Source organism: Larus michahellis, chromosome 1 (assembly GCF_964199755.1).
Source record: "Larus michahellis chromosome 1, bLarMic1.1, whole genome shotgun sequence".
In the NCBI taxonomy this organism is placed as follows: domain Eukaryota; kingdom Metazoa; phylum Chordata; class Aves; order Charadriiformes; family Laridae; genus Larus; species Larus michahellis.
Genome location: NC_133896.1, coordinates 4579411 through 4595207, shown reverse-complemented (window position 1 = coordinate 4595207; position 15797 = coordinate 4579411). Strand labels below are relative to the sequence as shown.

Below are 15797 nucleotides of genomic sequence, written 5' to 3'. Positions count from 1 at the left end.
TGGAACTAGGTGATCTTTAAGGTCCCTTCCAACCCAAACCATTCTATGATTCTGTGATCTCTGCTTGGGCCAAGGAGACAGCCAGGTTTCTGGAGATTTAAAACAATAAAAGTAATAATATTGTGGTTTCTAGCTTTCCCAGAGACCATGGGTCCTCCCTGACCTCCAGGGTGCTTGGAGGGGTGAGCATCACTCTAGAGCCTCACATGTCTGCATGCACAGGTAGAAGAAATTTATTTCAGATGCCTCAATCAAGTTTAAAATCACTTCTCCCTGGTGAGGAGTCGTGTTGCACAAAGCAATGAGAAGGCAGATGCCCGCACAGCCCAGCCGCATTGCAGCAAGCCCCAGCCCAAAGCAAGGCTCGACCTGCTCTGAAAGCCCAGGGAAGACGAGAGCAAGGGTTGCACGTCAGCTGGCAGTAGCTAACCCCGGAGCTGAGCTCGAATAGGCAGCAGTCTGTACGGTTTTTTCCCCCGTTCACTCCTAACAGGAGAGACAACTGTTCAAGGGGGATGAGCCTACAACCACACGGGGAGCATCCACCCAAGAGGTGCTCTGGAGCATCGCATCTGAATTACACCTTCCCCTACCTCCTCCCACTCTTTTTCTTTAGAGCCAAGGGGGGAAAAAAAAAAAAAAAGAAGAAAAAAATAAAGAAACAACCAACTCTGCAAGGAAATTTACAACTTTGCTCGCAGGTGGCATCTGCTTTTTTCCTGCCTCCAGGGCAAAGACAGCTGTGATCTCAGAGGACAGCTCTTGCCCAGCCCTTCAGCATCGCTTTAAGCAGGTATTTCGTCTCAACTGCCTAGTCCTGCCTAATTTGCAGTCTAGGTGAAGATCTAGGCAGGACATACTCCAGCACATCACCTTTATACTCAACAGGGATGTGGTGGGTAGAGCTTGGGGGGTATTTACTTGCCCTGAGTTGGTGTTAATGCTTGGTTGGAGGAATGACACCCTCAACTGCACTGATGACCTCTTCAAAATTACAGTAACATAGTCAGAAATAAAGGATCACGCCATGGGATCCAACTGGTTTCTCTCAAAGATGATCCTCAGAAAACTCACTGCGGGGTCAGGAGGGATTTATGAGGCACAGGAACATATGCGCGAGGCAGGACTGGATGGCACACGGCATCCCTTGGGGCCACCAAGTCACACGCAAACCAGGCCCGAAAGCGTAAATCTTAACTCAAGAACCAGGTCACATATGTATTTCAACAAGGTATTTTATTGGTCCAGCAACTGCAAAATATACAAATTTCTGAAAGGCATACCCTGTTTTTAAGCTGGCACAGCTTTATATCAGGCAATTATTCCAGACGTACATACAGAACTGTTAACATACCACAAATCAAAAAAAAAAAATCCCATGTAACTACCCTCTCTCCAAGCTTTGCAGTATACATTAAATAAATAAAGAGCGCTTTGCTATAAAAAAAATAAAATAAAAAAATAAATTCAAGTATCACAAAGGAAAACAAAACCAGGAAAGGAAAAAAAAAAAAAAGAAGCAGGGAAAGAAATCATTGGTGTGGTTTGACAAGTCGCTTCTCCCCATCCGCCTTGGCTGCGGCATCGCTGCCCGGTCCTTGGCTCTGTTAACCAAAACCGATGTGCAGTGAGGTTCTGGGCCAGCGTGATGGCACCGGGCTGACACCACCTACCGCCAACGCCCCCAGCAGGAGAGGACCTCGCTGCTGCTCACGGACCGATTTTCCCCTTACTGGAAAAAATGCCAGGTTCAAATTTCAGCATTTTTGTAGACCTACCGAGACTTCTATTATTCCCAAAGGAAGAAAGTTTAGGGTCATAAAGTTTTTTTGCGGTTTGATTTTGTGTATATATATATATTTTTTTTAATATATATATATATGTATTTACACACACACAAATACACGCCAAAACATCTGCAGAATTACGTGTGTACAGGATTGATCACGGGGCAGGCAGACGTCATGTTTGCATTTGCCGGCTTATCTTTTCATAGCAGGAGGAGAAAGATAAAACTCCCCAGGAAGGAGACTGAAAAAGACAAGTGACTCGCCTTCCCAAAACATACAGTTTCTTCTCCAAGTCAAAGAAACCGAAAGGGCAGATGTCAGTGGCGCACACAGGGAGAAGGCTGCTTTTAATGCAGCAATTAAAGGAGGAAAAAAAAAAAAAAAAGAGACACAAAGGAGGGGGAAGTGTTCTTTGTTTCATCTGTACAGGGATATAATACACATATGCACCTCCTGCCGTCGGTGCTGCCCCGAGCACACGCTTCGGCTGCCCGGGGCTGAAGCGCGAGGCACTGTGGTTCAGCCTTTTCCCAAAGGAAAAACAGACCAACACTCCCCCCCCCCCCAAAAAAAAACCACCAACCCACACAACTGAAAAAAATAAATCATCATTTCTCCCCAAACCTCTCTGCTCCCATCTGTAGGGATGTTGTTTCCTACCCAGGGTGTCGGGGAAAGCCATGGGAAGGATGAAGCCAAGGGGTTGCCCATCTCCGATGCCCCAGCCCAGGGGTGCAGGAGGGCTTGGCTGCCTTCGTCTCCTGCCTCAGCCGTGCAGCTAAAAAGCATGAGATGGGGATGAAGATGATGCTGGACATAGGAGTGGGGGGAGAAAACAAAAAAAAAAAAAACACAAACAAAAAACAACCAAACCCACAACCTAAAACAAAAAATAAAAATTCAAAATCCACAGAGTTTTTTTTCCCAAAGCAATAGTGGTTAATTGCCATTTTTAACCGCCGTTTCGCAGCCCGGGGACAGGCTGCCGAGGAGGGATCTCGTTTATCAAACCACTGGGAGTTGGCTGATGGAGTTTAAGTCAGGACCTCACCCCATTTTCCCCACACACACACCTCGAATGCCGTAACTACTATTTTTTTTTTTTTGTAGTCCCAGCCTTCCAGCATGCAAAATAAAATTTCTTTTAAAAAAAAAAAAAGTTGCCTGTATTCAGGCTTCCCCTGTTAAGGGGCACGACTTGAAAATAAAAAATAAAATAGTTATGCTCCTGCCACAAATAAAGTGCAAAAACTAAGCGGTTTCTAGGTATACACATATACACACACACGTGTGTGTGCATGTATATATATTAAATAAAATTTTTAAAAATTAAAAAAAAAAAGAGAGAACACAGACAAAATTGTCCCTTCTTGTGGCTTTTTGCAGCCACACAGGGACTCCAGCATCCCAGCCAGACGTCTGGCCACCTCCATGAGACCTGTGTGTCTGCAAAACGCATCTACGCTCAGCCTGTCCATCTGCGAGGACGCAGGGATTCAAACCTCCCCAAAAAATCTCCACTATCCCCCAAGACAGAGGAAAGGGGAGATAAAGTACCGGCGCAGCACCTCAATCAGAGCTCGGTCTCCCCCAAAATTGACACATGCCTGAACTTGGAGCATCCACAGATGCTCCCCGAGATGGAAGCATCACCCGAGCGTGGCTCCTGCTATGTTACAGGCAGCTCACGACCAGTTTTAGAAGCAGATCTAGATCTATATACTCTGCAAAGCCCTTTAAGGTGTATTGATTCAAAAAAATAAAAAAAAAAGCATATGTTTTGGGTTATTTTTTTGGTTAAACCTAGCAGTTCTCACTGTGAAGGACTTCGCACAACTGCCTTCCTGGTGCTCACTGGCCTGGCTGAGCCGGGCTGTGCGTGGGAGACAGGCCATAGCATGAGAAAAGGACTGCAGCGCAGCACGTTAGAGGCTTTCTTGAAAAGTAATTAATTAATAATAATAATAAAAAAAATGCAAAACCCCTTCTCTCCCTCCCTCCTTCCCCCTATTTCTCTGCTAACCCCGCACCATCCACATATGTACACCCCACCCAGAGACGGATGGGTACCGATCGTCTATACAAAAGGAGATCAAAACCGCTTACAGAGGAAAATTAAACTCCTGTGCGCTAGAAGCACTTTACAGCTTGCTACGATCTAACAGGACGCCAGAGAGGAGAGCAAATGCTGCAGCCTAAAGATCTGGTGGTGGCCCCAGGGGAGCTCGGCTCCTCTCCTCCGCTCTCCTGCGTCTCTCCCCCCTTCAGCAGAGCGGTTTGCAGATGAACGGGCGCGGGTAGAAACAGCCGAGGGTCGACCTCGCCGCAGACGGAGACCGGTTTATAAGCAAGCTTCGGAAATGGCGATGGGATGAGAAGCTGGCGTCGCCGGTGGCGTCGCTGGTGGCCTCACGACAGCGCCAACGGAGTCACAACGGCTTCTGCGAGTTGTTCATGTTCTGCAACGAGAGGGGAAGGACCAGGGTTGGGGGTGGTGCTGGACCCCGTCCCGGCAGCATCTTCTACGTGCACAAGAAGGGGATGGGAGGAGTAACAGAAAGCCACGGCACTGGTCACTACGAAAGCATCTACCACAGAGGAGAGGACACTGTCCACCCAAGGAGAGAGGTTGGAGGGTGTGGGGGATGTGCTGACTTGCTACCTACACCCCTCCCCTCAAGCATCACCTGGCTTTCACTAGAGGGTGGGAATTTGGCAGAGATATCCCTAAAACACAAGCTTTTTAGCAACCCTCCCACCCCACCCGGTCTGCACTTCTGAAGCTGCTCTTTGGTCCATGCAAGGCAAGGTGACCGGGGACCATGTTTTTCATTCCAGAAGGACAATTAAAAATCTCTCTCTTTCTCCCCTTGAGGGTGGGCAATGTCCCCCCCAGCCTGCCAAGGTCACCATTTGTCCATCCTTGGCACTGCCAAGACAACGCAGCTCTCTCCAGCCATGTTGAGAGCCATCATGGAGACCAGCCATTACCAGTGGTACGGCAGGAGCACCTACTCCCCCGATGATGCCCCATGAGGGCCCTAGAGCTGCTTCAGACACAGCCCTAGTGAGGGTGGCAACAACAGGTACCCACCACTGTGTGGCGAGGACCACAAAACCAGAGACAGCCAGCTAAACACAAGCAGGACCAGCCCTGAGGGCAGTGGCTGGAGGATAGCATCCGCTAGAGGAAAAACCCAAGGGGAGATGTTCACAAGGACTTTTCCCAATTCACAAAACAGGGTGGGGGAAAAAAGGAGTAGGAAACAGCCAGGAAGGTTTCTCAACATTTTTTTTTCTTTTTTTTTTTTTTTTTTTTTTTAAATTTTTGCTTTTACTACCTAAACTGCCTCTTACAAGCACCAGGAATCCCGGCCAGGCTACGAGGCAGAGAGGGCTGAGCTGTTCTCTCTGTTATCTAAGGAGACAGGAGGAGGTTAGGAGAAGGCACATGCACCACAGCCATTTACCTTGGAAATATTAGTAAAGAGAAAACTTTGAGAAAGTGACAAACGGGTCTTCTTTAAGCATGAAAAGTGAAGGGGAGAAGAAGGGAGGGGATCAGGTCGTTGTTAAAAAGTGCACTTTGGATCACAAACCAAACAAAAGGAAAAGAAATCATCATGCCACGTAGTCCCACGACCCCAAACCAGCTTGATCCCACAGCCAGGAGGACTCTGAGGTACACAGCCATATCCCCAGCCTCTCCAGGTGTTCCCTGGTCCTCCTGGATGGGGGTCAAGACCCCAACAGTGAGGGTTGATGCAACAAAACACCCACTGCCAACTGAGTCCCATGGTGCAAATTGAGGAGGAGGAGCCTTCCATTGCCCCTGACCCCACACAGGTTGTGATGGGACATGGCGAGGGACCAGACACACATGTGTACGAGACAACAGCCTCCCAGAGAAGTAACAGCAGTGTGAGTGTCACCAAGCCTTTGGTTTGGGGTGTCTTCATGGCTCCTTCAAAAGTCCCATGCTAGTAGGTGGAGGCAGGCTCCCAGCAGATGGAGATTGTAAACTTGCTGTTGCCAGCCTACGCCCGGGATGGGTAGCCATCGCTGCCTGCTTAAGCAGAGCTCCTAGTCTAGCAAAACCTGATGCAGCCATCTCCCAAACTCAACATCGGAGCATGTTTTCAGTGTCCCAGCCAGCACTGAGGCATGCAGTGCTTTTTATTACAACATGGATGGGTAAAAGGCGGGTGGAGGAATGGACAAAGAAACAAAAATTCTTCCAAAGCAACCCAAGAAGACCAAGCACTTCATCAGGGGCTTTTGTGCCCATGAGCAGCAAGGGAAGGAGCAGAGACATGCAGGCCATGCTGAGCAACTCAACCTCTACATTTGCCCAGAAGCATGAGCGTGATGATCTTCCTTAACACATCCACCAGCAAAGCCAAGTGTAACTTTCTTAACTTCCCTTTTCTCAAAAATGTTTAAAAGGGGAAGAAACGTGAGGTTCACCAGCTGTTTGTTACATGCAAGCAGGGCTGAGTTCTGGCCTGGCCACATTATAGCAGAATCCTCCATCTTCAACCCACAAAACGAACCAGGACAGGGATGTTCACAGACCTATTCAAACCGGCCTACAGAAGGCAAAAATACTCCTGGGCACTACCCCAGCCTCAGCTCAGCCCCCAGGTCTCCCTTGTCTTTGAGAAGACATTTGAGCACAGCTCAATGACTGCTGCTCTCAACTCAGTGACGTAGCATGAATTAAGTCCAAAGGCTTTAAGTTTATCTAGAAGCTGTCCTGTCCCTATTACACAAGGATCTAACAGCACTAAGCCAAACCGTCAAAGCCTTGATTATTCATAATTAGTGCATTACATGCCCAAGGCATCCTGTGTGCTTTCATAGACACAACTCAGCCCTCGGGAAAGACAGACCACCTGGATCTATCATCTACAGTACAACAGGCTATCACAAAGGAGAACTCTAGGAAAACCCAATAGCATCTCCCATCCCGTGACTGTCCAAGGAAGAGGCAAGGAATTTAGAAAACAATGGCAGATGGCAAGTGATAATTCACTTCTTTTCCCAATAAAATTGCGATATTTAATCAAGGTAGGATACTTGGGGGTTGGACGAAGCAGCATCCATAGTCTTGTCCTTACGTTCCTAAGACGCATCCAAATCCCACACGCACACACAGAAATATTAACTCCAAGAAGTCCACACCCCAGACAGGTTTCACAGCAACAACAAAACAACCGGTGGGATGGCAAGAGACATGGAAAGAGGGTAGGAGGGGGGAATAAGACGCAAGAAGGTACTTACAGGCATGCCTTCCCTAGTAAAGGCTGCAGAGAGACAGAGAGAATGGAAAGAGGTGTCAGTAACGCCGTGCGAGACCAGGCGGAGGACACCGGACAGCAGCGAGGGGGCACCCAAACAGCAAGAGCTTCTAAATTCAAAGCTGGCAGAAGGCTTGTTGCAAGACTCAACCTGCCCAAGTGGAGTCCCGAAAGCTGAGAGACAGACCGAGTTGCCACGCTTGGTGCTTGCTGGGGTGGGAAGGCTCATGCGAAGCGGCCACCAAGCAGAGCAGTCGGAGGAGCATGGCACCCTTCCTAATCTGCCCAGGATCCGACCAAGGAGAAGCAAGAGGACACCAGACAACACAGACAATGTGAATCGGGGCTGGGCAAGACAGCAAGATCCAACAGGCAGTTGGTGGGAAGAGCAGCATGTCAAAGGGGTTTCTATGCTGCTTCTCCAGTACCACCCTAGCTCCTTAAAAAGCACAGGGAGGGGTGGTTCTGTTCCTGGAGAAGCGTGCAGCAAGGTCTCTCTTTCTACATCCCTTCATGGGTGGGTGAAAGAGGAGAGGACATATGAGCATCACAGCAGCTACCCACAGGGTTTCACCCAGGGCTGCAGAAGGCAACCAGGCTCAACCATGGCTCACCATGCCAGGAGGCTTCTACTCATTTTTGATCATTTTGCCTATTTCTCCAGGAAGGAGGAGACCCCTCCAGTCAATGGGTCCTGGCAGCTCCTTCTCAAGGGAAGCACAAGATCATTTGCTTTACTGCAATGTCCAGGTCTGCACTGGAGCCAAGCACATCCAGGGGGAAGGCACGAGCCCTTCGGTCCTGCCCACTTTAAAGATGTGGCTCCCCAAGGGTTTTACACCACGATGCCAGACAGTGAAGGCACTAAATTAATGCAGCTAGAGCTCTGGAGGGTTTATAACACTCTCCAAACCCAAGAGAGGATCAACAGTGACCCTTTGCCGGGTGCTCCTGAAACCAACCCAAGGTAGGGAAGGACAGCAGCCATGGGAGAAAGATGCATCTCAGACAGCAGCACAGGTCGCGACAAGTGCAAGCCGTTCCCCAGCTTCAGGAGCGACAGGAGGACAACAAACAATAAACCAACAAGAATAACAACAGAAAAAAAAAAAGAAAAAAAAGAGAGTTCAACTAACTTGTCCCGGCATCTGCGTGGGCACTTCCTGAGGAACACAGCCTGGCAGGGCGGAAGAAACAGCCACATGCTCCTCAAAGCTGTTGATGCGAGGTTTTTTGGTGGGCTCTGGGCTTGCTAGAGGGGTAACGCTATTACGTCTCATGAGCGGGTTAGGTCCCTTCTTTGCTTCCTAAATTAGAGTGAGACAAAGGAAAAAAAAGTAAATAAAAAAATTAAAGTAAAATAAAAATAAAGGGAAGAAGGCGACAGTTATAAAGGAAAAAAAGAAGCAGGTTGTTTTGGGTGTTTTTCTTAAAGCGGCCTCTGCTTTTCCCCACAATCACTGTTGACGTGCAAAGGATAAATTGAAAGGCTCTGAACACCGAAAAAAACCCTAAAGGAAAGTGTTCGAGAACGCAGCATGATTTCCCCAAAAAAGGAGGGGGAAAAAAAAAAACAAACCAAAAAGGCCCTGCACTCAGAAGAGGGACAAGACCTTCTCCTCACCTGAGCCTCTGCTCACAAAAAAAGTAAATACAGATTGCTAAGTAAACGTAGCAGTAATCAAAAGCCATGACTTTGCACAACAGAAAGAGGTGCCCATCAGTCTCCTCCTCGAAGCAGGTCCCTCCGACCCAGGGAGAGGTGTGAAAGCAAGAAGAGGGAAGAAAAGCCAGCCCGGGCTGATCAGGAAGATTTGGGAAGTGGAGGCAGAGCAGCCAGGGAGGGTTGGCACCACGCCAAGCTCCAACTCAAGCGAGGTGGGATGGAGGGGCAGCGCCCGCACAGCCGAGCAGATGGACACAAGCGTTTTGCACGTGTCTTGCTCTATCCTACCTGCAGCCCACAGCTCTCCTGCCATCCCCAGGAAGGGTGGTGGAGGAGAGCATCGATGGCCTCCACAGCAGAGGGAAGAACTGGCTTCCCCCTCTGTGGCTACAGGGAGGGAGAGGCAGCTCAGGTGCTGCCGCCTACTGAGGTCAGGAAGCAAAGAAAGGGGATGGCTTTGACCATCCAACATCCAGACAGGCTCCATCACCACAAAGCGCAAGTTGAGAAGTCCCCAGCAGCTGGGACATGGGCACAGCTATGGGCACCCTTGGGTGGCCACCCCACCCTGACACCAAGCTGGTGTCCCCCTGCTCTGGCCTCAGAGCTCCCAGTGGAGCACAGGGCAGACAGACCTGACCTTACAGGGGTTTCCATCAATGTGAGGGGTCTCCTCCCCACAGCATCCCCAGCCCAGCGCCACCACCTCCCACCCTACAGAACAGCACTCCGGTAGCCACACGGAGCTGTGGGCAGGCCAGGAAAAAAAAAAAAAAAAAAAAGGACAAGGGCGGGAGTTGTTGGGCAAGGCATTGAGCCTGGGGCTCTGCCAGCCAGTTAGGAGACCTGGTAGAAGCCATCTCTTCCATCCATGGCTCTGTTGCCCGCTCAGGTGAGCGGATGACTGCACAGGTGAAAGTTAAAGACCAGGGAAGAGCTAGCTTTCCCTGGCCCAGCTTTAATCTGGGCAAACACAGTGGGAAGCAGGTACATGTAACAGTCCCTTTCCCTTGGAAAACCCTTGACCAGCCACGTCCTTGCAGAGCAAGAACCTATTTGATGCTCCAGTCCTCCAGCAGCACTCTGAGCATCTAGCTAGGCAATCTTCCCATGCCAAACCTGGGCACGTCCCCGCTGCCGGCTGACCATAGGGGAAAGGAGGGGGACACCAAGGGATGGCTCTGAGGAAATGCACCACTCACCTCTGGCCGTTCCCTGTGTGTGTTGACAGCTTCAATGTTCAATGAGATGGACTCCACCCGGCAGCCTGCAGAAGGCAGCACAAGGAGAGAGAGAGGCCATCAGCACACCCAACAGGCACAGGATGCTACAAAGTGCTCCACCCCAAACCTCTGCTCTTCTCCCAGAGGCAGCTTGGATTCAGGAGAAGATACAAGTCAAATCCCTTGGCCTATTTAGTAGAAAGGGCCCACTTACCATAGGCCACCGGGGTCAGCTTCAACACTGTGTGAAGGGGACATTTCAGGTAGGGCATTTCATCTGCAGAAAAAGCAAAGCAGGAGGGTTATCCCATCCCCTCTCCAAAAGCAGGCTTAGACAACTTCACCAGCATCTAAGGCAGGCCATCCCACACCAGAGAGATGCATGCAACAGGCTCTGTATGGACCCAAACACATCTCTCATCTCCTCAGAGCTCCGTCTATCATCTCTCCTCCAGCAAGATTAATCCCCTTCGCGGGGACAGGGAGCTCACCTGCACTCTTGTCCAGAAAGTATGCCAGGAGACAGCGCATGACAGCCTGGTGACAGATCACAAGGACATTCTCTTGTCTCTCCAGCTCCATGATGACTGGCTCTAGGCGCTGCACCAGATCTTGGTAGGACTGAGATGGAACGAGGAAAGGGAGATATGGCATAGAATCAAGAAAATGAGCACCTCAATAGTAACAATGGTCCTTGTCTTGGTCCATCTATTGATTTCATGCCCTTGACTAAACTAAATGAACATAATTACTGCTAAAAACAAGCAAAGTTCAACAAAGCCTCATCTTCAGGCTGCTTTAGAATGCAGCTGCTACTTCTGATTAGATGAGAAAGAAGGCATTCTGCTAGTTTGCTATCAAGTCAGTGGGACTATTATTAAGTGATACGTTCCTTAATGAGATCTTCATGTACCATGATTTCACAAGAGCTCGGTGCAAAAGGTAATGCATTGAGCCCTGACCCATCTTGATTCTAGTTACTTGGAGCACCTGCTGCTCCTCTACTCCAAGAGTAGACAACAGCATGAAGACAAGAAGGCCTCATTTAAAGCAAGAACCACATCTCTGAAGGTCTTCTTGCATACATACCTCCCCAGAAGGGTAGCGGTAGTAATATTTATCCTGATCACGTAAAGCAAATTCCTCTGGATGCTGCTCCCTGATATCTTCATACGTCATTTCTTCACACACACCCTGCCAGAACAAGACATCCATGAGGTTACTGGACACACTCAAGTCAAAAAGCATCAGCACACCCAAGATGCAAAACCTCCTCCAAAGCAATTATCTGTAACCCTCTGAGTGGTCAACTACAGAGCAGTTCCAAGCAAAAGTCATTTTAATCTGCTCATTCAAGCCAACACCTTGAAGCAACAGCATGAGGTAAAGCTAAGATCAGAAGCCAAGTTGTGAGTACTGCAGAAGTACCACCCTTTTCCACAGAAGGGAAATCTCCCCACAAAAGTTGAGATTTAGGCAAAAGTGAAAAGGTCAGCGCTGTCACTCTCTCTGCCAAACAGCAACCACCGTGATCCAGCTCTTCCTACGGCAATCAAAGATACTTACAGCATCTATTTCATTGAGTGCCTTCCACTGCTCATAGGGCAATTGGAGAGCTTCTGCTGTTTGGATTGTCCTCTTTAGTTGGCTGGTCCAGACTTTGAGGTCCTTCAGGTTCTGCTCCTCAACAAATTTGTTCAGTGCCACTGCAAACTGTGGGACATAAAAAAAAAAAAAAAAGGTTGATTCCTGATCCACAGCTTCCCAATGGGCCTTATTCCCTGCTTCCTAGTAAACATTGCCTTCTCCAGGACTTCTTTTGCTGTCCATAGGTAGTTGTATTAGCCTTCTGCTCTGGGGCAAAGAGCAGCCACACAGACATTGATCCCCAAAAGCTATAAGGGGTAGGAGAACAGAGAGAAAGCAGAGGAAAGAGCAGCAACTTAATGTCATCAAGGAACAACATCAGCATGCAAGAAAAGGCACCACAACCCGGGCTCTGCTGTGGAAGATCCCTGGCCACTCTTAACCACAGTTCTTCTTGTTTGTCATAAAGCTAAATTGATGTATCCTGTAGTCTTTGTTAATAGACACACCTCAAATGACTCCATTTGGACTTCAAGATGGTCTGGATAGCCAAAACAGCTATTAACCCTTCCCGAAGCAGTGTGTTTAACCATGTCTTTGAAGAACCAAGTAGTGAGCAATCTGAAAGCACCCTCGGAGTTGGCTATCCCTACCGAAGGGTGGCAGCAGTCCTTCTACATCCCGCCCTGCTTGTGTGAGGTCTGAACCAATTCCTCATACCCATCTCTCCTAGAGATTTCTGCAGCCCAGTCTCTGTTAACCCCTAACTACATGCAACATTGATGGCCAGAAAGTCTTGTTTTGAGGTCATGCCCAAGCTGAAATTTAACAAGCCCTATAGATGGATCCTCTGAGCACTCCAGCTGTCATTGAACATATACTTAGCCCAATGTATGGCATCTACTACAGCCAAACCACTCCTAGAAGCCATAGGGGAATATTCACTTCTCCCTACCTTCTTGCCCCTGTTGGAGAGGCCTGAGTCACCTCCAATCTTCCCCTTGAGGTTGAACTCGCTTTCACCATGCCGGCAGAGATAAATAGTGCGGGGCTGGACGTGGATGTTCATTAGGTAGTAGACGATCCTGCTCTGGATGTGATCCTGAACCCTGTTGACCAGGAACCTCCGGCCAACGTCGATGACTTTGATGAGAGAAAGTTCCCTAGGGAAAGCACAGCAAGGACTGAGGGGGTTGCCAGTGGGGAAAGCAGAAGGAAATAAACATCGTCCTCAAAAAACAGCCTTGTGAGCTATCTCAGTCAACATAATCACCCAGTTAAAAGGATTTCCTGCAGGCTATTTTTCAACAGGAAGCCAACAGGTAACAGCAATTCATGTAAAGCTAAGTAACACCAGTGTAATCGCTATTCCTCCTTGCAGCAGTAAAGAGGATTAAAAAAGACTAGCAGGGAACATGTTCCTCTCCAGGACAGGGCTCAGCAAGACCAGGATTATCCGCACAGGGCACACGGACATATTTGTGAGCAGTGGAAAGGTTGGGAGGTGCCTGCATGGTCATGCAGGACAGCAAAGGTCTTCCCAGGGCACACAACTAAGTGGAAACCACAGGGCTTGCTCGACCTTGTGGTTTGAGACTGTTCAAGCAGTCCCTTCCTTTAACTGACAAAAGCATCACAGAAACACTCAAACTGAACTGCTCTTTCGAAGCCTTTGGACCTGCAGAACCAGTGTATCTGAGCCTAGAAGAGCCTGGGAAGATTTCAGTGCCTGGCTCCCTGGCACACGGCTGGAGAAAACCAGCATTTTTAAGGAGAAGCCTGAATTCACGGTGAGACTTGGCCATACGTTATTCTAGCACAGTCACGTATTTGAGCACAGAGTGAAATACAGCTCCATGCTTCATCCATTACTGCTCTCCTGGGAGAGGAAAGGCATTCAAACCAGTTCAAAAGTCAGCAAAAGTTTCTTACCGGTCATAATCATCAGGGTCGAGCGGCTGGTAGCTGGCTTGGTAACAATTAATCCTCTTCATGAAGTCCTCCATGGCATCAGTCGAATTACAGTCCCGGTAATCGGGGCTGGACAATTTTACTTCCTGCAGCAGGAGAGAAAGCACACCGCAAGGAGAGGTTAGGAAGTTTTCCAAGCCAGACCATGCTAATCTCAAGTTTCAAAGTCCTGCCAAGATCCAGCTATCAGCTGTGCCACTTTATAGTCGTCCCTTATCATAGGACAGAAAAGAAGCAAACGAGACCCAAAGCTAAGAACAATGCGAAGAAGTCTGGTATAAGCCATTGCGTGACTGGTATAAATGCATCTCAGTCCACTCCTGTTCTCCCAAGAGTTGGGGTAGCACCTCGCCACCCAACACAGTGGGAAAACTGAGCTTTCTCATGGCTGAAGAAAAGCATCAGTTTTAAATAATTCAAGCTGAGGATGGGAAGGGCATGAGCTTAGGTAAGGTGCTTGTCCTGGACCTTTTAAGTGAATAAACCTCCCAGAAGGTAGACATCAACCTGATTGTCCGTCATCTGAAGCACCTGGATAACAACACTGAACCCCTTTCTGTGCGTTATTTGCTACAAGCTAGCGGGATGAAAGATGCTAGAAATGGGCAATGTGAATATCCGGAACACTCATAGACTAAGTTCTGCCTGAACTACCCTAACAGGCTATTTTTCTCAAAGATTTGAGTTTGAGCCGCAGCGTTACACATTAGCAACTTCACAAGCAATCCTGAAGCCAACAGGATAACACAACCGAGCGACACGCACAGCAGCGCTCCAGGCTAGCAGCCTATTTTCAACACTGATCCCAGCACTAAGAGCACCATTCATCTGCAGTGCCCCGTGGAGCAAAAACCTACTCTCAGCTAGTAGTTCATTTTCTACCCCTTCAAGCATTAGTCTCCAAATAAAGAGATTAAATCCTCCAAAAAAAAAAAAAAATATCCAGTTTCAGGGTGTTGCAAATAAAAAAGAAAGAGGAAAAACATGGAGCAAACTGAGCATTTTATTAGCATCATGGAAAAGGCTGTGTGCAACCTCCCAAAAAGCTGATCACTGGCCATGGGACACCAGCTCCCAGCAGGAGTAAAAACCATGCTCAAGACCCCAGCACAGCACCCTTTGTGGAGCTCATCCCAGGGGCAGAACAAAGACAGAACAAAACCCAACAAAACCCTTTTCACAGACTTTCGGTATCCTGCGACACATCCTCACATTCCATAAAACAACTCCAAAGTTCAAATGTACAGCTGGAGATAAGGCTGGAGCAGAGCCCAGTGGAGGAAATGATACTTTCATTCAAGTTAAGCGTGCCCAGGTAGATCAATTAACACCTACCTGCCCTAGCCAAGCCTAACAGGCAAAGGAGCTCTTCTGATGGTGGGAAATCAAAGATCCAGCAGCTCCCAAAAGAGCTGGGAAGCAATGTTTTACACTGCTGTCCCAGCCAAGACCCAGCTAGTGTCAAAAAACCTCTTAGCTGAGCTGCTACTATTCACAAAACAGACCTCCGTAGATTTTGGGAAACTGCATGTGGCTGAAGACACCAAGTCTGACTGCTGTCTAATGGGATTTAAAATCCTAACCGCATCCATCGCTTCCAAAAAGTGGGACTTGGGGTGCACCGAAGCACCTTGAATACATTTCTCTCTTTGATACCAAGTTGTAGGTCAACAGAAATGCAGAGAGTATGGAAGGAAACTGGGGAAAGGCTACAACTTTTATTTTCATTACTTCCAGGTGGCTCTGGGTCCTAGGAGATAACAGCTTTCTGATCCCAGGACAAATACCTCATAAAAAGATAAAAACCTCCTAATCCTCAACCAGCTCTGTCAAGACATTCTGATAAGAAACCAGCTGAGCACAGGTGGAGAACTCTCCTCAAGAGAAAATAAAAGCAAGACATTTCCATGCTTACCATAACATTGGTGGCAACTACTGTGGGATCATTGCACACGGATTCAATGAAGAACACCTGCGAAGCAAAACAAAGCTCACCTGAAGGGCCAGCAATAGGGTCTGTAGCATTCAACCAGCTCCTTGCTCAACCCAACCTCTTCCTCCCTCCTTAACCAGAGAGCTCTCCCTCTGCCCCGCACTCCCATCCTTTCCTTCACCAGGGCTCGGGGTTGGGAACAAGGAAAGAGTTTCATATTTTTGATCAAATCCAGCAGTGAAATCCTCTTTATGCAGTAGCATCACAAGGACAACATATTAGTGGAAAAACAAAGGCCAACAATACACTGATGTGAACTATGCAACA

General features: G+C 48.4%; 1 protein-coding gene across 5 annotated transcripts in view; it reads right to left on the bottom strand.

The window, feature by feature from the left end:
• Nucleotides 1-1217: 1217 nt before the first annotated feature.
• Nucleotides 1218-15797, bottom strand: part of PFKFB3 (6-phosphofructo-2-kinase/fructose-2,6-biphosphatase 3) — a 43029-nt gene continuing 28449 nt past the window's right edge. For 2 of the 5 annotated variants that reach the window (XM_074573214.1, XM_074573213.1), the window contains exons 6-16: nucleotides 15453-15509; nucleotides 13499-13623; nucleotides 12522-12729; nucleotides 11546-11692; nucleotides 11069-11173; nucleotides 10471-10600; nucleotides 10194-10256; nucleotides 9959-10023; nucleotides 8227-8397; nucleotides 7074-7096; nucleotides 1218-4249 (exon numbers count right to left, since the gene is read on the bottom strand). In XM_074573214.1, coding sequence (XP_074429315.1) covers nucleotides 4243-4249; nucleotides 7074-7096; nucleotides 8227-8397; nucleotides 9959-10023; nucleotides 10194-10256; nucleotides 10471-10600; nucleotides 11069-11173; nucleotides 11546-11692; nucleotides 12522-12729; nucleotides 13499-13623; nucleotides 15453-15509 — 1101 coding nt within the window. In that variant the 3' untranslated portion in view covers nucleotides 1218-4242. Of the gene's footprint in view, nucleotides 4250-5122; nucleotides 5312-7073; nucleotides 7097-8226; nucleotides 8398-9958; nucleotides 10024-10193; nucleotides 10257-10470; nucleotides 10601-11068; nucleotides 11174-11545; nucleotides 11693-12521; nucleotides 12730-13498; nucleotides 13624-15452; nucleotides 15510-15797 lie in introns of those variants that run through there. The other 3 variants (XR_012585293.1, XM_074573216.1, XM_074573215.1) reach the window with 3 other exon arrangements.